The sequence below is a fragment of the Vulpes lagopus genome, chromosome 12 (genome assembly GCF_018345385.1).
Source record: "Vulpes lagopus strain Blue_001 chromosome 12, ASM1834538v1, whole genome shotgun sequence".
In the NCBI taxonomy this organism is placed as follows: Eukaryota; Metazoa; Chordata; class Mammalia; order Carnivora; family Canidae; genus Vulpes; species Vulpes lagopus.
Window position 1 is genome coordinate 61,273,939 of NC_054835.1, and position 24,429 is coordinate 61,298,367.

General features: G+C 48.7%; 1 protein-coding gene across 1 annotated transcript in view; it reads right to left on the reverse strand.

Moving 5' to 3' along the window:
* The window catches only part of BEND4 (BEN domain containing 4), a 29,956-nt gene extending 20,029 nt beyond the window's left edge, over positions 1 to 9,927 (reverse strand). Inside the window, exons 1-2 of the mRNA XM_041726463.1 lie at positions 9,406 to 9,927; positions 1,777 to 2,343 (exon numbers count right to left, since the gene is read on the reverse strand). Coding sequence (XP_041582397.1) covers positions 1,777 to 2,343; positions 9,406 to 9,898 — 1,060 coding nt within the window. The 5' untranslated portion in view covers positions 9,899 to 9,927. The remainder of the gene's footprint in view (positions 1 to 1,776; positions 2,344 to 9,405) is intronic.
* Between the last annotated feature and the right edge of the window lie 14,502 nt (positions 9,928 to 24,429).

Below are 24,429 nucleotides of genomic sequence, written 5' to 3' on the forward strand. Positions count from 1 at the left end.
GGTATTTGCCAAGGACAAGTATTTAGGACTGGGAATCAGACAATACCACCTGGACATCTGTGTTACTTGTCCTTGCTCTCTGAAACTCTTAGGCACAGCTCCGAATGGCTATGTCGATCTCCAGGACACTACTTGCTCCCCCATGCAAAGAAGAGGATGGGGAGCAAGATGGAAAACACACCTCTGGAGACGAAACCCCTCCTTGATCAACCATAATTTATGGAACTGTGAAAGCTGTGCAATCCCACAGTGTGTCTGCCCACCCCACTCCCTTGGACTTGGGAGAACCCAGTAGAGCGCTGGTTTCACTGCATTGAGTTCTACCCCAGTGTCTGTTGCAGCTGCTGCCTGCCTGGCTCGGGAAGACACCGCAGCCCTTCATCTAACCCCAGGGCTCAAGTGCAAAGGGAGAGACTGGATTAACTTCGCCTCTTGCTTCTCCCCCGCAACACAACTGCACTCAACCTAATTACAAAATATTCTGAACCAAACCTCAGGTCTATTTGAGGAATGTCTTTAAATGAAAGGATGGAAGGAAAATAAATGTCTGATTTGGCCATTCTTAACACCTGCTTTTGTTTTTGCTTTGTATGCGTACCAATAAACAAGTGGATAGTGTTTTTCGATATTTCCTTCTTTTTAAGTCGGCTGCCAAATTGGGTGGTTCAGAGACACTGAGTTAGGAAAAGAACAAGCTTCCTATTGATATTTATGTATCAGCCTTAAAGTTTTTTATTTTTTTATTTATTTTTTTTAGCCTTAAAGTTTTTTAATGTGCTATATATGCTTTATTTTGAACATACTATATTAGTTATAATAAACCATGTATGTAATTAACCGATAACGGTGTACATCGGTGGATACGTGCTCAAAATTTTTTATCAATGGGCTGCATGATTAAAAAGGTTTGAAGATACTGTTCTAATGATCGTACTATCTTTTGTAGGTCACAGACACGCAGGAGTGAATTAAAAGATATAAGCAAAATTGGCACCTTTTTAAGTAGTAAAAAAAAAAAAAAAAAAGATGTTTTGCAACCCAGAGACGATCTTGCCATAAAGATGACTTTACTCCACAAATCTAGTGTCTCTAAGAGGCAGAAATTGCCTGCTTCGCCAGGGGCACAAATAGTTTGGGATCAGCTTAATTACTGGTCTGTCTTTGATCTATTCCTTTCAGTTTACAGTTGCTTATTAACTTTAACGGGGAGCCGCATGCTAAAGAGAGACTGTGCCTGGTGAAACCTAACAAGAACGGCAAGAAATGGAACGGAACAGGAGAGACCACTTGATCAGAAATACTCGCGTCCCCGCTCTGGAAGATCAGTCCACTTTACTCTCTCTAACTACTGAATAAAACACATATAGCCAAGTCTTTAAATATACAAAAGCTAAAAAAATAAAAATAAAAAAGATAATAATACAAAAGCTGCTTTTAAAAAAGAGGGCCACTTTTTGACGCAGACTCAGGCTCATGGCACTTGGCCTATTCCAATCTTCAGTCTAGAATGGACATGGATAGAGATCTTTGAACAGGACAACTTAAACATACACAGGGCAAGGCTAGTAGTAGTTCATCCTGAAATTTCTGTTTGGCACCGGAAGACTAAGATCACCCTGTGCATGCCTGTTTTTTTTTTTTTTTTTTTTTTAAATAACTTTTCTCCCTCGCTGGCCAAAACCAAAACCAGAAACATGCATACACATGCACGCGGACACACAAACAGATGAGACCGGGAACGATCTGCAGGTGGCTTGTAAGAATAAGGCACGGTACCTGGTATGCTCTCTAATTTCCGTCTGAGCTCTTCATTTTCTTGTTGTAGTGAAATAACCTCCTGCTCCAGCTCTTGGCATCTAGGGCAGTAGCCTTCCTCTTCCTCCTCTTCTTCCTCCTCCGGCAGCGTAGAAGAGGACGGGTGACCGTGGGATTCGGAGGTTGCCGGGGAGGTCCAGCCACCTAGTGTATGCACGGGGGAGGTTGACAGAGGATCCACGTCGGCCAGCTGGCCATACTCACTGACTGAAGAGGTGTTTGGAGTTGGAAAGCTCCCTGAGAGCAGGTAATTCTGTAGGGAGTCAGTGAAAACCCTCAAAAAGGCAGAAGTCTGTTGTTTCCTTTGCATATATTGCATGTCTACGTCTATGTTATCTGAGGTCTGACTGTGGACCCCTTTCCCGATGGGACACTGCTCCTGTCTTTCGGTATAACTCGAGCCTTCCTGCTTTACACAAGAAATCATGGATTGAGAATGGTTGGAGTCCAGAAGCTTTCCTCCACAATTTAAGAGACTAAGAACTCGACTGCATTGCTGGGCAAAGGCATCCAAGATCATTCGACTCTCTGAAACACACGAAAAGACACATCAGAGATGGACAGCCAAAGACAAGGGAGAAGTAAGGTCCTCAATTTTGAGGTTAACGTTCAAAAATGTCAAAGATGTGCATTTCTGTCCTCCACCCCCCAACTACGGTGACAAGGCAGGATGCATTGGCTTCCTGTCATGCTGTAACCGGGTGGGTGCCCCAAGAGTTACCTCCACCCCTTACTCTGGGAATCGGCTGGACTGCGACTCTGGGCACCAGAGAGACCTCTCCCTCGCCGTGGCATTAACTGGCCTGCACAGGCCTGAATTCACACCTTTGGTTTCATTAATATCGTTACTCTAATGAATCGAGCCGGCCACTGGAGACTCAATTCCTCATTGATAGGAGGGCTCACGGCAATCATTACTTCTATTTCTGGAGTGCCCTCATGCCCTTGCTATTAATCAGCTGATACAATCCCTGCCGAGAGTACGTTGCTCCCAGATGCAAACTGGAGAAGAAAGAGAAGTCCTTCTGAAGAGCTCACTAGACCTCTGCGGTAAAACAGAGAGTGGCCTATAAGGCAAACGATGACGAGCCCGAGAGCAACACGGTGCTATCCAACATCTGTGCTCGCTACGCTTTCTTTCCATTGATCTGCGGACTTGGATTTCTGGTGAAGGCCAATGTTTATGCCAATCCGTAAGAAGCATCATGTGGAAAGCAGCAGTGCCTCTTCTGACAGCCTTCCATCAGATTGCCAAACCTCTTTAAAAATGGCACGCACGCACGGAGCGTGCTGGTTAGTTCACGGAAACGCCTTCTAATGCATATTAATTGTCAATCAGAGGAACGTAAAAACCAAATAGAAACCAATCAGCTTAGAAAAACAAACTAAAACCTCTCAAGTCGTGAAAACGTGTTTTCATGACGTCAGCCTGTGGGTCTTAAAAATTCACCCTAAATGCAAATGTCACAAGGTACATTCTCTTCTTTCCTGACCACCACCTGAGACAAGACTATCTGTACATACAGAGGTACGCTAGAAGGCTTACACAGAGGTAGTGGAGGCCTCTCATTTTCTTCTCTGCTCTACTCAGAAGAATGGCCACAAACAAAATACTATAGATCTTAGATTCCAGCAACTATTTATGATAGAAATTTAACTACCTACTTGCTATTTCTGACCATGTTGATCAGCTGTATTTTTGAGGGGGGACAAACTTTAGAAATGAAAAATGGTGAGATGCTGGAGGGCTTTTATGGGGACAACGAAATCTTTACTGAATATATGCAGGGCCTCTTGTTAAAAAAAAATAAGATTTGCGTTTATAGCATTTCATATTTCCTTGGCTGGGGTGGCAAGAGCACTCTGGGCAGGCTGTGAGTCCACAGGGCTATTTTCCTCCTGGCACAGCACATTCCCGCTCCTAGGAACAATACTGCCCTTAGGCACAGGCGGGGGGGGGCTGCCCTAACCGTCCTCCTCCATCCCACCCTCTCCCCATGGTGAAGTACCCAAGATCCAGGAGTTCCTTACTCAAACTGCTTCGAGGGCCTGTGCTGGACTCTTCCCTGAGCCATTCTCCCAAAGACAGACCATGGTGCCAGAGCGTGGAGGTTTGGACTGGGGCATCCATTCGTGTGTATGTGAGGTTCCTCCTAGTGGAAGAAGCTGGGGGTGGGGAGAGAAGGCCATGGGCTGGCTGAAAACTCCAAAGTCAAATCTGATCGTTAAGAAGGCGTCTTTGTCAGGGTAGGTGGATGGAACATATTTTATTTACCAGTTTGTTAATTATATTTAGATACGTGGTATGTAGGCCTGCATTTGTACTTTTGTTCTAAACCCCACAAATGTTAGGCACAGGCCTGTTTTTAACACAGTGATTTTTGAGTCCTGAAGAAAGAACGAGAAGTCAAGTACACGGTCAGGCTAGAACTGACCGATGGGCTGGGAACTGCGTTGAATAGGCCGGCAGGATAAAAGTCCCCTTGCTATTTTGGAGGAAAATGGATATGGATATGGGAAGTATCTTTTCACACCAAAACACTAGAATTGATGCCTCTGCCCCTGCCAGGTAGAAGGGAAGAACTGTTTGAACCCATGATTTAAACCAAAAAGTAATGGGAAAGACCTGAGGCATTTGGGTATTGACCCAAACCAAATAAACTGCCGAACCATATAAACAGGAAGACTTGAGATGTTGCATTGTCATCTTCACTTCCGGGTTTTTGTTCTTTTACTAGTAAAATCAAAGGATGATATTGATTGGGAATTTTCAATTCTAGCACACTAGCAGTTTTCATTCATTTTAATCCTATAATCCCATTCTAGACCTGAAGTTGTATTTACCGTTTGCATTTTAATCAGCACAGTCTCAATTGATTTACATCCTATGCACCTTTACCATAACCTTGATGAAAGGAACAAAATATGAAAAGAAAGGCGAAAACAGAGGTGCCTACAAGGAATTGCCCGAATAGCACACTCAGTAGCTTTCATCATATTGATAAATCACATCAGGGTATAGATTTTAAGGGAAAAAAAAACCTGATTTAGGGACAAGCATGATTTGTTTTCTTAATTGAAGGATAAATTTGTAACACGCCGAAAAAAATCATCATGCAACACACTACATTATGAAGATAATGTATTAAAGTGCACTCACAATATTAGAGAATAGCTTTAACCATAAAACAGTTCTTGCCTTCAGTGTTTTAAAACGCTTCATTCTGATTTTGTTCTAAGAGCTGACAGATGCAAAAATAGCGACCATAAGCCTTAAAGTCAAACTTCTCCTCTTTTTGGTACCTTAAGATATTTAAATAGTGTCTTAACATCAATACAAGGAAGAACATGATGAAAAATGTTACTATTACACTTGGCATTAAACAGCACATCTCTCTACCTACTACACAGCCCAGCCAGCAATACTTCAGCTTTCCAGACAGAATGTGATTAGAAATGCAAGTACTACGCAGTGCCCATTATTGCTAAGAAACGGAGAAAAGTTCTGTTTTTATATGAATACAATTGAATGGTCACTGACCCATGATTCTTAATTGAGCAAAGTGAGAACATGAACATTTTGAATTTTTTTAACTTTTTTTTTCCCCTAGTAGAACGCTGCACTCAAGCGATGGCAGGGAAGTAGAAAGTCAACAGTCTACAAAGGGGCTTTATAAAACTACCTGCCGTATTCCTAACTTCTCTAAAATCCAACACTGCAAAATGTAGATAAATCCCAATCACAAAGCACTGCAAAGTGACCACCTGTAATTTATTTTGCTCTACTGTGCAATCTGTTGGGATAATATCACGTTGCAAATTGTGCCGAGTCTTGATTCCAAAATCTGAACCCGTGGTTATCTATTTTTTTTAATTAAAAGCTTCATTTCTAGAAATTCTTGTGAATTTAAGTGGTTCAGTCTATCCTAAATCTGATAAGTGAATAAGGAGAGGGATGGGAACTCGGCAACCAAACACAGGCGCCTTTACTTTTAATGGCCTTCTTTGTAAGTAAAGCCCTGAATGGAATTTGCCCATCACAGCGGATACCCAAGAGTATTCTGTTACTATGAAGGAGATCACAGTCTTCGAGATTAGTGGTAACCTTTTGATTTTAGCCCAGTGAAGGGTGAAATATATTAATATTAAAAATGCAGAAGCAGAAAAGATTTTTTTTTTTTTTGTGATCCACTATCCTGTATCCGTACGTTCTATCTGCCAAAAGGATTTCCAGCTAGTTCAAGATAGATGGTTCCCTTAAAACATTAATGTAACTTAAGAGAGGACTTCATGCCATAGAAAATAGAAGTCAGAAAATGAAAGCATCTTTGGGAGCATCACCCTCGTCTTAAATCAGTGAACTAGGTCTTTAAAAAAAAAAAAAAACACCATCCAATTTTTTCCCATAATGGCAAACATCAACACAGCAAAACAGGATGCAATTTTTCTAAATAAATAAATCAATGATGTGTCAAAAATTAACAGATGAGTTAATATACTCGGTGCTATCAAAACCAGATGGTGCTTCCTAATATCCATCCTGCTCAGTCAATCCCTGAATATTTTCTGGACCATCGGTATATAAAATAGGATGCTGCTATTTGTGATGGCAAACAAAAGCAATCATGCCTGCCAAGCACATACTATAACAGGCAGCATTTCAGCTCTGCTAGACAGAAAGTAATTAGAATGCTTTTAATGTCCAAAAGAATGATGCTGATAGGCTGCCACAGATGTGTAGATTTATGAATATTTATATGGTGGTTTATAGCTGACACTTTTATCAGTTGAAGAAGATAAAATATCTGCCTGACTCAAAAGCTTGACAGTCAGGTTAATAAAATCTCATTAAAGAGAATGACCTATGCAATTATATAGGATTTATTGTAATTCATTTTTGATTGTACTCTGCTTAAAGATGCAATTTCCCATTTCCTGATGCCAAATTTAGGCTGCATATCAAGATCTACGTGGGTTTTAACTCTAAGCCTCCCACAGAGGGAAAATATGCTTTTAAAAACCATGGTATATTACCCCTTTTAAGGGAAATTTTACTCTCTGTGAGATTTTATAAGAATCCTGAAAAATCTATTTTTAATCACCTATTTCTCCTGTCAATGGTTTATGGCTTTTAATGGCAAATAAGATTCACTTCAACCTTTTCATCTTTTCCCTGTATTTACTCTGGACACTCAGCTGTATCTCTTCTATCCTTGGCGCGATTCATCACATGGATGTCTTGACTATTTTCCCTTTACTGGGTGGCTGGAGACGCTGCAAGAACACTTTTGTGAGGGTGCAACAAGCAACTTAACCTCCCCAGCCCCCTCCCCAATACGCTTAAATGGCGGCTGTCTGTGTGCACACAGGCTCATTGGTTCAAAGTGGAACCATTAGTTCCTCCAAGAGCCAATCAGCTCTTCAGGTGACTGTCCCTCTGATGGCCACTCACATCTCTGTGCCTGTAAAGAGCCGGCTTTGTCCATCAAGGATGAATTTTATGAACACAATTCATGAGGTCTAGTACTATGGCCTTTTTTTTCCAGCCAGACCATTTTCCTCACTGCATGGAAGGAATCTACCAACCAACCCATCTTTCCAACAAGCACATGGCATTCTGTCTTTGGTGCTATCAAGCTTACCTCTCTCTGATCTTAAAAAAACAAAAAGAGCAGCAGCAACAGCAGCCTTGAGAATAAAAGAAAACAAAAAGATATAGGGAGTTTGAGGGTGCATCAAACAAAGCCCCCTTTCACTCTTTTAGATTCAGTAGTGTGATTTCCACCTGGGAACAGAGACAAAATTAACTAAGAAACACTGAAAGAGAACATTTAGAACAAGGCGAAAAGCAAACACACACAAACTCCTTGTGAAGGGAAGACCGCAAGGGCGCTGCCAGAGTGGGAAGGGGCATGGAGAGGACATCAAGTGGCAGGTGGAGAAAAGAGACACAATGCAGGGAAAAAGAACAGGAAAAAGCAACGTTAAAACTGGCTGAAAATGGAAGTGAGGGAGCAGATTCAGAGCGTAAAAAAGAAAGTAAAAGATTGAAAGATAGCGAAGACGGAAAGGAGAAAGCAAGAGGGGGCTAAAGACAGAAAGGGGGAAGACCCTGGGGGAACGTGGTGGAGCTAAGGTCACCCAACGGGCAAGCAAAAATATTGGAAAATGGGAAAAGAACTCGAGCTGGGCAGAAACAACATAAAAAGTAACGCCAAAGCACAACTAGGGAGTGAACGTGGGCATGAATTACAAGAAAATAAGAGTCTAGCCGCAGAAAGGAAGAACACAAAGCTTCCCAAGAAGGAGAGAACAGAAGAAAAATAATGGGAAAGACGGAGGCGGGTGAGGAGCCCAAACACAAGAGAATACGGGGTGGAGACCTCAAAAAGCACCCCCGGAGCAGCAAGGAGCCCACAAGGTGCCCCCTTAGAGTCAGGCAGGGGGTGATGGAACCAGGCTCACTATTACCTGCAATCAGGTTTTCTTTCTCAAAACCAATCCTTCATGTGTCAAAATATTGACAAACAGCGTAACGTTGGCACAGGCGCCTCTAACTCCTGTAGAGACGAGCGAGGCTCCTATTTCCATTAGGACAAAAGCCTCGGCCCGCGGACACGCAGCTTCGGGGGCTCTGAACCGCCCTTTGGGGCCCGAGGAGGAAGTTTCCGACCTGGGGGCGCCCCGGGGGCGCGGGGGTGGGGCCAGGCCCGGCTCGGCCTCCCCGCCCGGGGCGCCGGCTGCGCGCGGAGGGTCCCGCAGGGGGCGGCCCCAGGTGCGGCCCCCGCCTCCCCGCGGAGCCGAGCGGCCGGCCGGGCTGGGGGGGCGCCCCGTCCCCGGAGTGCGCCGCGGGGCCGGCAGGTGCGCACCGAGGGGCGGCGGGCAGCGGGCAGCGGGCGGGCAGCGGGCGGGGCGGGAGCCGGCGGGCAGCGGGAGCCGGACGGGGCGCGGGGGGCGCGGGGCGCCGGGAGGGGCGGCGGCCCAGGGCCCAACGCGGCGGCCGTCCTGGATGCCCGGCGCCCCGGCCCTCCCGTCCTGCCCCGGGACCCGGGGACCCCGCCCGCCCTGGGACGCCCGCCCCCGCCCCCCGCCGCCCTGGGATGCCGGGCGCCCCGCCCCCCGACCCTCCCGGGACCCGGGAACCGCGCCCGCCGCCCCGGGATGCCCGCCCCGCCCCCCGCCCCGGACCCGGGGACCCCGCCCGCCCCGGGATGCCCACCGCCTCCCCGCCGCCCTAGGATGCCCGGCATCCCCGCCGCCCCGCCCCCCGCCGCGGGACCCGGGGACCCCGGGACCCCGCCCGACTTGGGACGCCCGGCGCTCCGCCCCTCCCCCCTCCCGTCCCCGGACCCGGGACCCAGCACCCCCGCCCCGGGATGCCGCCGCCCGCGGGGTCCGAGCGCGGAGCCACCTGTTAGGAGGCGCGCGGCGTCGGAAGCTGCGCACGCGGCGGCAGGTGGCGGCGGCGGCGGGGAATTCTCTAGAAGTTGCGGCGGCGCGTGGAGACCCGGGGCTGCGTAGACCCGGGGTTGCGCCCCGCCCGCCCGCCCCGCCCGCCCGCGCGCGCAAAGTTGCGTCTCGGCGCGGTACCTGCGCTGAGCTCCAGGCTGGCGCCGTCGCTGCCCGCGCTGCTGCTGCTGCTGCTGCTGCTGCTGCCCCCCGCGGCGGCCCCCGGGCCCGGGCCGTAGCGCACGACGGCGGCGAAGGACGAGCACGAGGACGCGGCGGGGGCCGGCGGCGCCGGGGTCCTCGGGGGGCCCTGGGGCGCGGCGGGCGCGCAGGACGGAGACGACGACGAGGCGGCCCGGCCGGGCCCGGGGGGGAAGGGGCCCTGCGGCGGGAACGGCGGCGGCTCGGCCGCGCTGCTGCTGCTGCTGGAGGCGGCGGCGGGCGGCGCGAAGGGCGGCGGGGGCGGCGGCGGCGGCGGGCGGGCGAGCGGCTCGAGCAGCGGGGCCCGGTCGTAGCGCTTGGCCAGCGCCGGCCGCTTGCCCGGGAACGTCCTGAGGACGCCGTAGGGGCCGCGCTGCCGGTACATCCTGGGGCCGCTGGGCCCCTCCTCCGCCGGCCGCAGCGCCCCCTCCATCCCGCGCCCGCCCTCCCCGCGCGCCGCCCGGCTCCGAGGGCGCCTCCGCCTCCCGCCCGCCGGCGCGGCCCGAGTGCGCGCGAGCGGGGGCCGGTGCGCCTGAGCCCGAGCCCGAGCCCGAGCCCGGGCCGCCGCCGCCGCCCGCCGCCGCCGCCGCTGGCATCGCTGAGCCCCCGCGCGGGGGGCCGCCGCCGAGCGCTGATTGACAGCGCGTCTCGCCAATGCCTGCGGGGAGAGCGCGGGCGCCGGGGCCGGGCCGGGCGGGGAGCGCGGGCGGGGCGGGGCGGGGCCTGCGCGGGCGGGCGCCTCCCACGGGGGAGGGCGGCGCGGGGCCCGGGGCGCGCGCCGAGGGGCCCCAGGTGCGCGCAGGTGCGGCGAGCCCGGCCTCCCCGGGGCGCGCGCGCGGGGCGGGGCGCGGGGGCGACTTTCGCCCCATTGTGCGCACGGGTAAGCCGAGGCTCTGCGACGCGGGTGCGCACCGCCGGAGCCTCCGGAGCGGGCGTGGCCGAGGGCGCACGCGGTGGGAACCCAGACCCCCCGCCCCAGCACGTCCGCGCTGGGCGGTGCAGGGAAATCTGGGACCTGGCACCATCCAGTGGGGCGGCGACGCGCACCTGCCAGGGTGGCCCTAAGACGGGTCGCGCCCTGCGTGGCCCGGCGAGCTCCCCCGTGCTCTGCGGCCACGCTCCGGGCGCACGCGCCTCTCCAGTACTTGCAAGGCGGAGGAGCCCCTGCGCTTTGGAGGAGGCTCCCCGGGGCGCACAGATGGATCTAGAGGCTCCTCGCAGGGGCTCCTTGGAGGGAGCCATCCCTCCCCCCAACCGGCAGGGAATCTGGGTGCATCTCGCCCCCGCCCCCGCCCCCGGGGGCATGACCCTGCTTCTCCCCCCTAGAGTGACATTCCTTTCCAGAGTTTTCCTTTTACTCCTGGGAAACTGACCCATTTCCTTTCTGGGGGTTCAGGGCCTCCGCCTCTTATGCCCCATCTCGCCCTTCCCTCTCTCTGCTGCTCCAGCTTCCCTGTTCCTCCACCCAGGACGGTGCCCCTCTCTCCTGCAGCCTCCTCAGATCATGCCGTGGGCAAACCCCCCCCTTTCCATTTATTAGAGATGAAATAAATAATGCCATAAATAAAAGTATTTGGGAGTCCAGGAACTGTCAGAGCTGATTAGGGCATAGAGGACATTTTCTTTCTCATTATGCAAAAGCATTTCATGGGGAAATAAAAGAGGTTTCATTGTAACTCATGCATGTCATATTTCAAGGAATTCAAGATATTAATCATATTTAACATTATTTGCAACGTTTCTCCCTGGCTTCTGAAAACTGCTAAATGAGGACACGTGGATCACTAGGAGAAAGGGAGACAAGCATGAGAGGGACAGTTAAGAAATAATGAAATGCTGGTAAAAGACGGGGAGAGAGAATGAGATGCCAGAGGGATGTTTCTTAGGGGGCACCTAAGTGAGAAATGGGGGAGCTGCTTCTGAGATGGGAGGCAGCTGAAATTGAATGATATACTGGAGGAAATAAATGATAACAAACCTCCCCACACTTTTCTCTCTATAAAGCGGTTCTGAGTTTTGCATTGACATGTTTCCCTCCCACTTTACTCCCAGATGATTTGCCAGTAGGTCCCGGCGGTTTGGAAAGAAACCGAGGTAGCGGCAGTGTTGGCGTGGGGTGGCTTCGAGGGGAGAAGTTCACGAGGGCTTCTGCTGGAGGAGTCGTTTCCAGCCCCTGAGAGCTTCTCTTTGGGTCACGTATTTTTAGTTTGTGTCATCCTCGCCGCTTAAACCCCCGGAGAGACTGGGAACAGTACTTCTGTTGTTGTATTTTACCAACTGGAAGGACCTGCCATCCTATACCTCAGAAAGTGGTCATTTCTGTAAATCTCAATGCTAAGATCAGTGATTTCGCTTTAAAAGGAAAGGTGGGGTGGGGGTGGGCTCCTAGCGGAAAAATATTAGAAATTTAGAGATGATCGATTTCCGGATCCTCATGCTAGCAGTCACCTACATCTGGGTCCGTGGAAAAACAAAGTGCTTCATAATCACCCTCGGGAAAATAAAATGGGAATTTATTCCAAGTGTGGAGTTGAACTCAATTTTAAAATTGTGACTGACCACGAGTCCCTGCCTGGGATTGCAGTTCGCTGGGTATTGCGCGTAAATGTAATGTACTGAACTGTTTATAAAATCACTGGTAGCACTTTGTAAGCATCTTTCTGTAAGTTATAGTCTAAATGATCAGATGGTGACTTTGCTGATAGCTTCTCTTTAGGGTCTCCTAGGGGCTGATGGGATGGTAATTACACCCATGTTTTAAGTCTCCTTAGATATTTACTCTTATCTCAAAAAATAAAATAAAAAGGTAGTGGACTTTTAAAAGCCAAGCGGCTATTTATGGACAGGGTGATTTTTGATTGGCAGCATGTCAATTCCTTGAGCCTTCCAGAATATAGCTCTTAAATAATAAGCCAGCCATGGGAAATGCTTTTTATTGCACCAATTTCAATGATATTTAATGAGCTTCTGATTGACTGTTTGATCTCCCAATGTTTTGTGCTACTTTTAATTCATTTCGTATAATAGAAAAAAAAGTAATTGGAATAAAATTTTGTGACAAGATAATGACCTTCTACTTTGAAATTAAATGTCTGATTAGCTTCAACATTTTAATGCTGAGATGATATTGCAGCAGGAACAGGGGTGTGCATACGATCATTTGGTGGGAAGGGCTGAGGAATACTCCTTTGCTTTTCTGCCCGCATGGCAGCGAGGGTGCAGTGGCCACAGACTCATAGCCTGGTGGTACTAGAAGGGACCCTCGTGGCTTTTTATTCTCGAGACTGACCTATGCCTATAGCTTTTCTGTGACATTGCTAAGTGTTGGACAAACCATGCCTAAATACTTCCGGTCATGGGGACCTCACTACTTCCAGAAGCATCATTCAGCCAAGGATTTGTTTGTTTGGTTTTGGTTTTTTTCAAGTAGACCATGGCAAGTTTCACAATGGCAAGATTGCGTGCTCGATGGACTGAGCCAGCCAGATGTCCCTCACCCAAGTATTTATTCAACGGGTATTTATTGAGTGCCTACTATGTGCTGGCTACTGTTTTAAGCACTGGGGGATATAATGGAAGCAGAATCTCAGATCCTACTATTATCGAATTGGGGTGGGCAGGTGATAAATAAGCTAGAAACTAACCAAATGATATATTTTTTAAATTTTTTATTTATTTATGATAGTCACACAGAGAGAGAGAGAGAGAGAGAGAGGCAGAGACATAGGCAGAGGGAGAAGCAGGCTCCATGCACCGGGAGCCCGACATGGGATTCGATCCCGGGTCTCCAGGATCGCGCCTTGAGTCAAAGGCAGGCGCCAAACTGCTGCGCCACCCAGGGATCCCTACCAAATGATATTTTACATTTATGTAATATAATAAGTAAGTGCATTATATTAATGTGCTTATATGGTTAACATTATACTAATGGAGTAAATATAGCGTATGAAACATGTATAGTATAAAATGCTAGTATTGATCATCTTGCAGATACAAATAACATTGAAAAAAATAGGACGGGGTGTTACTTTAATAGAATGGTTTGAGAAGACCTCGGAGAGGGCACCGTTGAGCTGAGAGTTTACCGGTGAAAAAGAGCCATCCATGAGAAGAGGACTCCACGTTGAGGGACAACAGGTGCAGGACACGTAAGGTGGGAACAAGTTGGAGGTCCCCGGAGGCTCAAGCAAGGGTAAGTAGTCGGAGCGTCCTGTCAAGGGGCAGGGTGAGGAGATGAGGCCCGGGGGCAGGTTGGGCCCAATGGGTGGGTGCTGTATCCTGGACCCCTTGGGAAATGTTGGGCTTTTATTTTACTTTATTTTATGTCTAAAATATTTTATTTATTTATTCATGAAACACATACACAGAGAGGCAAAGACACAGGCAGGGGGAGAAGCAGGCTCCAGGCAGGGAGCTCATTGTGGGACTTGATCCCGGGACCCCGGGATCACGCTCTGGGCTGAAGGCTCCACCCGGCATCCCTTGGGCATTAATTTTAAATGCGACAGGAAGCTTGGAAGTGGTTAAGATGGGGAGTGACATGACCTGATGGGTGCTCTTAAAAGATAATTTTCAGAAAAGATAAAATTCTGACTCTCCTATTGTACACCAAAAATGAACTGATGTTAATGATTTTATTTAACTTGTTCAATGTCCTCATGGTATTCAAAGGAAAAGTCAAAAAAGCACAACTTGATACGGAATAAAGGAATGTTGAATTGAATGTGTAAATGGTTTTATCATGCATAAACTGGTGTTTGCACAGGGTTGGAGGGGGGTGCACATGGGGGGGGAAGGGAACCTTTACCAGACAGTATGCATGTCTGTCAGTTACCTAAACTTTCAAAGTCATAAAAATAGTTCAAAGTCAATGAAAGAACAGAATCAGGTAACTTGGAGAAGGGTGTATCGCATGTAGACAATGCATGATTTTTCACCAAAAGACAATTTCTTTTCTTTTCTACAAATGCTTTTTTTAAAAAAATTTTTAAGAAAACACTTTTTGCTTTGCAGTAATTGCAGATTTGCAGGAAGTTGCAGAGATAGTACAGAGAGGTCCTGAGCGTCCTTCGTCCATTTCTTCCAACGGGAACATTCTATGTAGCTGTAGTTACAGAGATGGAATCCTGCAATATGTGATCTTTTGAGGTTTTCCACTTAGTTCAATGCCTTTGAGATCTTTCCATGTTGTGTGTAGCAAGTTTGTTCCTTTTTATTGCTGAGTAGTACTCGGTGCTATGGAGTCCCACGCATTCAACTAGGACATTCTGGTTGTTTTCCGTTTGGGGCTGTTACAAACAAGGCTGCTCTAAAAAGTCATGTACAGGTTATCGTGTGAATGTAAATTTTATTTTTTAAGGGAGTAAAAGTCCGGGAGTGGGTTGCTGGGTCACTATACGGAGTTTTAAAGGAGTCATTTTACCCCATGGGCCGTGCACTGGAGAGAATCAGATTGGCAGCCGGAGGACAATCTACTACTTTCCAAACTGTGACTGAGTGACCCTTTTGAAATATAATCCTGTCTCTCCACTGCCCTGTGTTGTTTTTCTCCTCCAGAGAAGAAAATTCAGAGTCTATGCAGTTGCCTGCTTAAGACCCTTCGTGATCCACAGCCTCCCTGCCTCTTGGCCTCGTCCCTTCCACGCTCCTCCGCTCCGCTGCAGCCTCGGTGGTCGTGAAGAGGCCCTAATGTCCTGCCTCCACACTTTTACTCTCAATCTTTCTTCTGCTTAAACCGCCCTCTCCCCAGATGTCTGCCTCATCCCCCATCTTACCTCCTTCCAGTCTTAGCTCTGGCATCTTTTTCAGTGAGGGCCTCACTGATGACTGTCTCTCTGCCGTAACCCAGCCCCCCCCCGCCCCCCACCCCACGCTCCCATCTCCCATCCTGCCTAGCCCCTCGCACCATCTGTCATGCTGTATATTGTACAGTGTTTGGCTCCCCGGTCTAGAATGAGGACTCCTTTAGGGCAGGGATTTTTGTCCATGCTGCTGCCTCCCGAGTCCTCCGCATCTAGAACCGTGCCTAGACCGAATAGAGGCTCGATGAACGTATGCCGAGTGCACGATGGACTTGAGGAGGCTCGGGTAGTGGGTGGGACGGGAGCTGAGGTGAGTGGGACCGGTGCGGAGGCAGCGGGGTTGCAAGAAAGTTAGGCATATGCGGGACACATATGCCCCTATGCGGGCCCATTCCGTCTCACACAGCTCTGGACGGCGGGCAGGTGTCCTTACCCTGAGTCCGAATTTGCTTCTTCCAGCTACTGACCCTTGGGCAATTCAGAGGGCATCTAATCCCCTCTCTTTCCTTCCTGTGACCACTTCCAGCACCTTTTTAGAATGGGCACATCATTTCAAAGAACAGTCATCTTTGATCGAATTACTATTTTTTCTTACTAATAGGATTCCATGTCTTTCTTAGGACTCGTTTAGTAGCCAGTGACAGAAACCCAATGCAAATGGATTAAGCGTAAAAATGCTTTTGGCTCACGCGACCCTGAGAATGAGAGGCATATCTGGTGCAGAGATGCTCCTGTGGTGTTAAGAATCTACCTATCTCCATTTCTCACCTCTGTGTTTTTTTTTCTTTCCTTTTTTTTTTTGTTCTCTGGCAGGCTCTGCCTTTGTGGTGTTCATCTGGCCACCAGCAGTGGTCACTTGTGTGGAAAGAGAGCATCACTTTCCATTGGCTCCAGCAAAAGTACCAGAATGGGCCAGCACCCTAGACAGAAGTATGAGCTTGAGATGTTTATGAGGACAAAGTTGGGTATTAAAGCCAGGAGGGAAAACGGTGCAAAGAAAGAAGGCATGAAGTGGAAGGTGAGGAGATGTGGTAACAAGTCAGGTGACGGGCTCAGTTTCTGAGAAGAGTTGGTTGGCACTGTCTTCCAGCAAGATGCCTCCTCCCTCTTTTCACCGCTTTGTACGAATATTGCAGTGCAGCGGGACAGGATGAGGTCGTAAGCTCATTCCAGACCCGCGGGAGGACCAGCTTCCGCCAAGAAGGTTCTGAAATGAGCCAGTGACGAGCAGCTTAGATATGCACAGCCTGAGGTTCTTCTGACATCACACGTTCCACAGTTTACTGGGATCTCCACAAATTAAGCCAGCCCAGTTGCCCTCAACCAAGAAAGCCGTTGGATTTGACCTGACCGATGCACTGGTTGGTTGGAGTATTTTGTGGTTTGCTAACAAAGCTTCTCTAAGTACCCGTCTCTGAAAAACAATAGAAATAGGGTTTTTTTTTTTTTTTCTGTAAAAATTGTGATAATTTTCTGTCCAGGCAGTTGGGCTTTTGGGATTTCTTTTCTAGGCCAGGAGAAAGGGAAGTTTTGGGTTTGGTTCCTCTTCTTTGTCTTCAAAAGGCAGCTGGTAATGAACTTCATGTGTTGCATAAAGGTCAACGATGACCTTTCACCCATGGTTGCTCAAACTTCTGGGTCTCTCCCCCCACCACTACAGACAGCATCAAAGGTGAATGATCATAGAATCACAGACTTGTCTTTTCTGCAAGGGGCTGTATTTGTTTTCTAGGGCCATCATAACTAAGTACCACAAACTGGGTGGCTCGCACCTCAGGGAGGTATTGACTCTGGAGATGAGAAGCCCGTGAGCACGGTGTCAGCCCGATTGGTTCCTTCTGACGAAGGGTGTCCCAAGACCCTCCCTTAGCCTCTAGTAGATGCTTTGCTGGCAATCTCTGGTCTTCCTGGGCTTGTAGAGGCATCACCCCCACCTCTGCCCTCATCTGCACTTGGCACACTCTGTGTGCCACTTTCCATCTGTGGTCCTGCTTTTTGGCAGCCCTAGCTAGCTAATACATATGCCATGTAGGTGGGTTGTGTGATCATCTTCATTAACCAAAATGAGTTTTGACAGAAGACTCAAGTCAAGTGTCTGATTTTTTTTAACCTTTTAAAAAAATTTTAAAATTTTTTTTCAGAGTTCAATTTGCCAACATATAGCATAACACCCCGTGCTCATCCCGTCAAGTGCCCCCCTCAGTGTCCGTCACCCAGTCACCCCCACCCCCCACCCACCTCCCTTTCCATTACCCCTTGTTTGTTTCTCAGAGTTAGGAGTCTCTCATGTTCTGTCTCCCTTTCTGATATTTCCCACTCGTTTTTTCTCCTTTTATTCCCTTTCACTATTTCTTATATTCCCCGAATGAACGAGACCATATGATGTTTGTCCTTCTCCGATTGACTTACTTCACTCAGCATCATACCCTCCAGCTCCATCCATGTCGAAGCAAATGGTGGGTATTTGTTGTTTCTAATGGCTGAGGAATATTCCACTGTATACATAGACTTCATCTTCTTTATCCATTCATCTGTCGCTGTTTTGTTTTGTTTTAAAGATTTATTTAGTTTAGAGTGGGGCCAGGGGCAGAGGCAGAGGGAGAGAGAATCTGAAGCAGATTCTGCACTCAGTGTGGAGCCTGGAACGGGGCTTGATCTCACAACTCTGAGATGTTGACCTGAGCTGAAACCAGGAGTTGGATGCTTAACCGGCTATACCACCCGGGAGCCCCAAGGTGGACTTTTTTTTTTTTAAACAAGTCTACCAGAACTTGAGTGATTTAATATGTATAGACAGAGGACCAATGCACACAACAGCTACGCACACTTGCACTAGCAGTGAGTTCCCGTGAGGCCACAGAACACAGGGCTAATGTGTAAGCGGTATTAAGAACAGGGCCTTTGATCATTCCTGTCATACCCTAGGAGATATCCACTGTGGTTTAATGAATTTTAGCATACCTTAGGAGATACTGAAGGAGAGTTATATAGGGCGAACCCGTCTGTGCCTTTTCCAACCCCACCCCAAGACATAGTAGAGAACAAGTTATTCTAGTTGCATCAAACATAAAAATCCTTAAAAACATGTATAAATGTATTTTTAGTTAGCCAAACTTAATCTTGGTTGACTTAACCTTGGCTGGGAGGATTTGGAAAAATCCTGATGCCCAGGCCCTTCCCCAGACCAACCAATTAAAATAGAATCTCTGGGGCAAGACCTTGGCCTTATTTTTTTTTTTTTAAAGAAAAATCTCTTCAGGTGATTTGAATATACAGCTATTCTGAGAACCACTGCTTGAAGCAATGGCAGTGTCACTGGAATAAGTGCATCATGGTATCAAGGTTGGAAGATGGTTCACATTGGGGTGCTTGGGCATTTCGCTGTTTATGAGCAAACAGGATATGCCCTTGCCGTCCCAAAGACAGACTAAGTTACTGCAGTTAGAGGGTAATCACACTGGCCTGAAGTCCGGGCTAAGTGGGGTGTGAAAAAGAAAGAAATGGATTAAAGTCAGGAGATGATTCAAACTAGCAAGACGACAGGTTTATTGGGTATAAAAGCAACTTGGTATTTGTAAGAGAGGGGAATACATTCAGCTCAGGCAGGCACCTTCAGGGAGAGGTCAAGGCAGTGATTGAAACTTTCAGTCTTTTATACTATGACTCATTTGGTTGCTAGAGACAGAAATCCAACGTGGGCACAAAGGGAAATTTATTGGCTCATTCAACTCAGAAGGATGCTAAGGTATCTCACAGGAAGGAAGGAAGGAAGGAAGGAAGGAAGGAAGGAAGGACGGATGGACTATGGGGATTCGAGTCTCTGAGATTAGGAAAAGGGGCTCACTGATTCCAGAATTTTCTCATCTTCCACCCAGGGAAGATGGCCTCCAGCACTCTTAAAAGTGTCATCTTTCCAAGATAAAATCTGCAACAGAAAGAGCTGTCACATCTATCCTTGGACTAGTCTTTTATTGCTTGGGAGAGAGGGTTCCGTTATAGGCTGGGCCTGGAGCACGGGGACTGGAACTGCACATGGGAAAGTGCTTCCCTAAGTAGGGGATGCAGACTAGACTAGAGCTCTTTTGGAGAGCAAACTAATAGCCCTATTTCAACCTTTAATAAAAACCATTTCTGTGGGATAAAAATGTTCCCTAAATCAAGGAAAAAGCCTTCTTTGGAATTGTAAGGGTAAAATGAAATGACAAAGGAAGACAATCTTGAATGTCAAAAGCCAGTTTCACGTTTTACTATCTCTCTTTTCTAGTTGGTGAATTTAGGAGGATTGATCTGGACTTGTTTGTTCACGGACAGATACACCTGTGCAAACAGTGAGTTGACTTGACTTGCCGCACAGTCTGCTCTGGAAAGCAAGTAATGTATTTTCTGTAATATGCATGACAGCAGCTGTTACTTAGCTGTTGCTTTCCCTTTAGTGAAAGAGCCTAGTGGTTTTGTTCTGTATTTTTTTCCTCCTCCAGCTAGGATTCTAGGCTTCTCAAGAAAGGTCGTTCATGAACCCAGAAGATAAGAGCAGATGCAGGGGTGTGACTGCCGCTAGCAGACCACCCATGTTGAACCTATCGGGGCATTTGTTTTCAGTCTGTTGACATTATCGTAGTTTTTTGAGATTTCCAAGAACATAGATATGGTTTCAAGTGTAGGCTTTTTTTTTTTTTTTTTTTTTTGGTGGAGGCAAGTTGAAAAAGAGCCAATTGTTTCCCTTAGAAATTTGTAAGTTGGGAAGTTGGGGTGCCTGGGTGGCTCAGTCAGGTAAGCATCTGTCTTCGGATCAGGTCATGATCCCGAGGTCCTGGGATCTAGCCCCCTGTGGGGCTCCCTGCTCAGTGGGGGAGCCCGCTTCTCTCCCTCTGCTTGTGCTCTCTCTTTCCCTGTCAAATGAATAAATAAAATCTTAAAAAAAAAAAAAAAACAACTTGTAAGCTACTCCATGTTCCAAGAGTCTCATTTTTGCCAGTACAAGGGTAGCATGAGTGTTGTTCTGAATAAAAGTCTGAGTGGCACTTTGTTGAATTAGGAGGTTGTAGGCTGTGGTAACTATCCATTATCCATGTATCTTAGAAGCAGGAGAACATAGAACTTAGGAGTTCTGGAGCTGGTTACTTGGGTTTTATGTTGGCTCTTCCACTTACCAGCTCTGTGTCCTTGTACCCGTTAGGTAACCTTCAGGACCTTGGTTTCCCTGTCTCTGAAATGAGGTTAATAATGCACTCGACAGCATTGTTCAAGGAATAAAAACGTGGTGCATGAAGTCTGGCACAGAGAGGACACTCAGTATATCTTAGTCCTTGCCATTGTCTTCATCATCATTAGATATAATCAAGTGACATCTTTGTGTGTATCTTAATCCCAAACAATCGCCCGTGAGAGGGCTCTGTGTGGCTTAGGCTAGTCTGCTGGCACCACTGTGTGAAGAGCGTAGACGTTTGAACCAGCACCCTTGGACCCATATTTAGGCCCCACCACGTATTGGCTCTGAGAGGGTGGTCAAGTTGTGTGACTCTGGGCAGATTAGGCACGTCTCTGAATCCCATTTTCGTCAATTCTGAGCCATGGAAAATCACACTCAACTCCTTCCTTTGCTGGCTGGGCCGATCGAGGGGACCACATTCGCTGGCTGCCCCAGGCCGGAGGCCCCGCGCCCGTGGGTGGCCCCCGGCTCAGATGCGCTCCATCTCTCCTTTCCCTACCCTGGTGATGTTTCAGTAATGGAAGACACCCTGCAATGCACGGTGACTTGTTTTTAAGTCTCCCATTTGGTCCTTGTCTCGTCCCCAAATTTTTGCTATTCTGGATTTCAGGAAATAGTTCAGTTGCCAAAATTGGTTGAATGAGCTACTTTCAAAATTAGTCAAGTGATACAAAGTACTGCTTTTCAGAGTGGTTCTAGCAATTTCCTATCACGGAGCCATTCTGTAAGAGAGTGTTTTGACAAAAGGGGAAGACTTATAAAATTCGCATTATGAGAACTCGAGAAAATCCCTGTGTCATATAAATCTCTTCCCTTCCTAAACCAGAGCATCAAGATAAATCAAGGCAGGGATCATCTTCAAGTAACCTTACACGGAGGTATCCAAAGATAGAAATTTTAAATTTATTATTCCTTGCTTCCACAGTGAGGTCCTCTCGGCCTCCCGGTTTAGTCCTATCTGTATGGCCCCAGGTTCTAACCTTAGCTATTTAATTTAAACTCAGTTCAGTAGCTCATGTTTATGGATAAATGAGCAAAACAGTAAAGATCAAAAGCAAAAAAAAAAATTACTATGGAATTCAATATTTCAGAAGCCGGAGTCGGGTAAACGGTAGTGAAGTGTGGCGTTCAGGACGAAAGGCCCTCACTTATGATAATGCGCCTAACAAGGAAATGAGATTGACACAGCAATTCTCTGTTTTTGTTGTCCCCTGAGGTTAGAGATTATGCAGTGCGTGTTTCTGTTTTTAGCTTCTTTGGTAATTCCTATGGTGAGAGACTACACTCTGCATATTTGTCAGGTCGGCTGCTGTGAGGTGCTGGGTCTGGAGGGAGTGCGGGAAGCACTGTGCCCAGCTGGGCCTTGCTCCCAGCTCCCCAGCTCCCCAGGCCAGCTGCCCCCAGGACGGCCCCCTCCTTGTGTTCAGTTGCCGGGGAGTCCCACAGAGGAAGCATTCGTCTGTCCTAGCAACAACTGTCGCCATGAGAAATGTTGAAGGGTAGCTGGGGACACACTCCCGTCCCCTAGTTGACGTCCCAGGGCGATCCTGGAGCCTTCCAGCGCCCACTGGAAGTCAGCTGTGCACCGGGGACTGGGGGAGGTCAGCATGGGCGTGAGTGAGAAGGAAACTGGGGAGCCTTCTTTCATGTACGACCAAAGATCATCCGTCCCGTGGCTCTGGATCCGAGCTGGCATAGCCGGCCGCCGGGGTAGCGTGTTGGCAGCAAGGCCGGCCAGGCCGCGCGGGTTCGGGGTCACAGGTTCCCCGGAGCAGCGGGGCTGCAGCAGTGGGACCCAGGCTGGGTGCTGGCAGGACGCCTTCCTGCCCACCGTCTAGCCACTCCTGCATGTCTCCCCTCCTCGCTGGGAGTCGTTCTCGGTCCTGCCCCTCCCCCTCCGTGAAGGTGCACCTGCTTGCGTGTCGGGCGCACACACAGCCACCCTCAGCCCCAGCTGGTACCCGGCCAGAGACGCTGCTTGCACCTGGTGCTTGTGTGTGGATCCCAGGCCGGGACGTGGATTCCCTCTACTTTGGGGTGTGTGCCCACCCCTGTTGTTAAAGAGGATAGTACAGTTGGCAGCTCTGCGTCCTGGCCAGGGCCAGGACGGCGTGTTCTCAGGAGTAGGGACTGTGAGATCATTGTCGCTGGCGTCCAGGACAGTCCACCGTCTAACTACGTGTGACATGCGTGTCATGAGGTCACAAGATTGCCTTCGTTTATCATCACTGCCCCGTCTTCAGCCAAAATACGCTCACGTGCTCCCTAGCGAGAGAGACAGCTCCGTGTCACATCCTGTTGTTACACCAGCTCCCGGGGTAGCACTCCGGGCATCACCTTTCCTCTAGGACACGCTCAAGCCTGGCTCTCTACGGTCTGGCACCCCGTGGCTAACCGTCTCCCAAATACCCAGTGTGTGATGATGCAGCTGGAGGGGTAAGTGCGGGTAAAGACTGTTGGTAAAAAGGGAAAGGGGGAAGTGGAACGCAGCTAGCCAGCCCTCGGCCTTTCCCCTGCCCTGCTAGACAGGGAGAGGGGGCTTCCTTCTCCAGCAGTGAGGCCGCTGCACAATCCCGTCACCTGCTACCAAGGGGCTTCGCTGCCAGCTCACAGTGTCTCTGCCTCTGTCTGTGTCTAGGAGAGGCGTGGCCCACTTCTCAGGGGACGCGGAGGTCATACCCCTGACGTCTGTGCCGTCCTCCGACCAGTCTTTTTCTGGTTGCGTGATGCTGGCCATACATTCCAAACCCCGGCCTGGGCCTCGTGGACCAGTGATGCCGGACCTCCCTTCAGACATGTCTAGCAGTATGTGTTTTTTTTTTTTATTATTTTTTTAAATTTTTAAAGATTTTTATTATTTATTTATTTATTCACGACACACACAGAGAGAGAGAGAGAGAGAGAGAGAGAGAGAGGCAGAGGGAGAAGCAGGCTCCACGCAGGGAGCCCGACGTGGGACTCGATCCTGAGTCTCCAGGATCACGATCTGGGCTGCAGGCGGCGCTAAACCTCTGAGCCACCGGGGCTGCCCCAGTATGTGGTTTAGATGACAAAACATTAGCTTTTTAGGGACTTTATTTTGAAACTTTTTTTTTTTAATTTGAGAGTAGTTGATTCACCGCGTTACAGTAGCTTCAGATGTGTCGGGGCCTTTCCTTTTCATGCGAACCATTTGTGTTGGAAAACTTTCTATGGTCTAACACGCACTTCTCAGCCTCTAAGAAAAATGTGAGTAATCCGGTTCATTGCGGAAAAGCAAAAACACAGAAGCATTGCCCGTGATAGCACAGCGCGGGGATGGCTGTGAAGGGCCGACCTGGAGTCTTGCGACGTCCCTTTTCACTGTATGCCTGGCGTTTGTGTGCACGTTGGGCAGGAACGGATCCCACCGCACAGCCCGCTGCTGTCCCCCTGCTCCCCGACGCGGGATAGGCCGGAGCGGGGAGAGCACTGGCCTTCATGACGCCCCGGAGGAGCCCGTCGTCTCACTCAGGATTATGAACCCAGGGGCGTAGCGGCAAGTGTTGGCCTCAGCGAGGACTGGCCCCATGCACGACCGAGCCTCCCGCTACCCCCTCCTAACCACTCCCCGGAATTAGTCCCCCTTCCCCGCCCCGGGTACAGCTGCCTTCCTCCAGCCTTCCTCCTCTTCCCGTGCTCTGTGACAGAGACCCCTGATGTTTTCCGTTTGCAGCTTTATGGGAAGTTCTCCAGGACATCCTATTGGTTTGTGGGGCCAGTAGGATGCGATATAGGAGACCATGACTGTCCTGGAATGTGTGGGACCAAAGGTCACCATGAAACGGAGATAGGGAGACTAGAGGGACAACACTTTGGTTTATTTTATTTTATGTTTTATTTTATTTATTTATTTATTTATTTATTTACTTACTTACTTATTTATTTTTTAGTTATTTTATGATAGTCACACACACACACGGAGAGAGAGAGAGA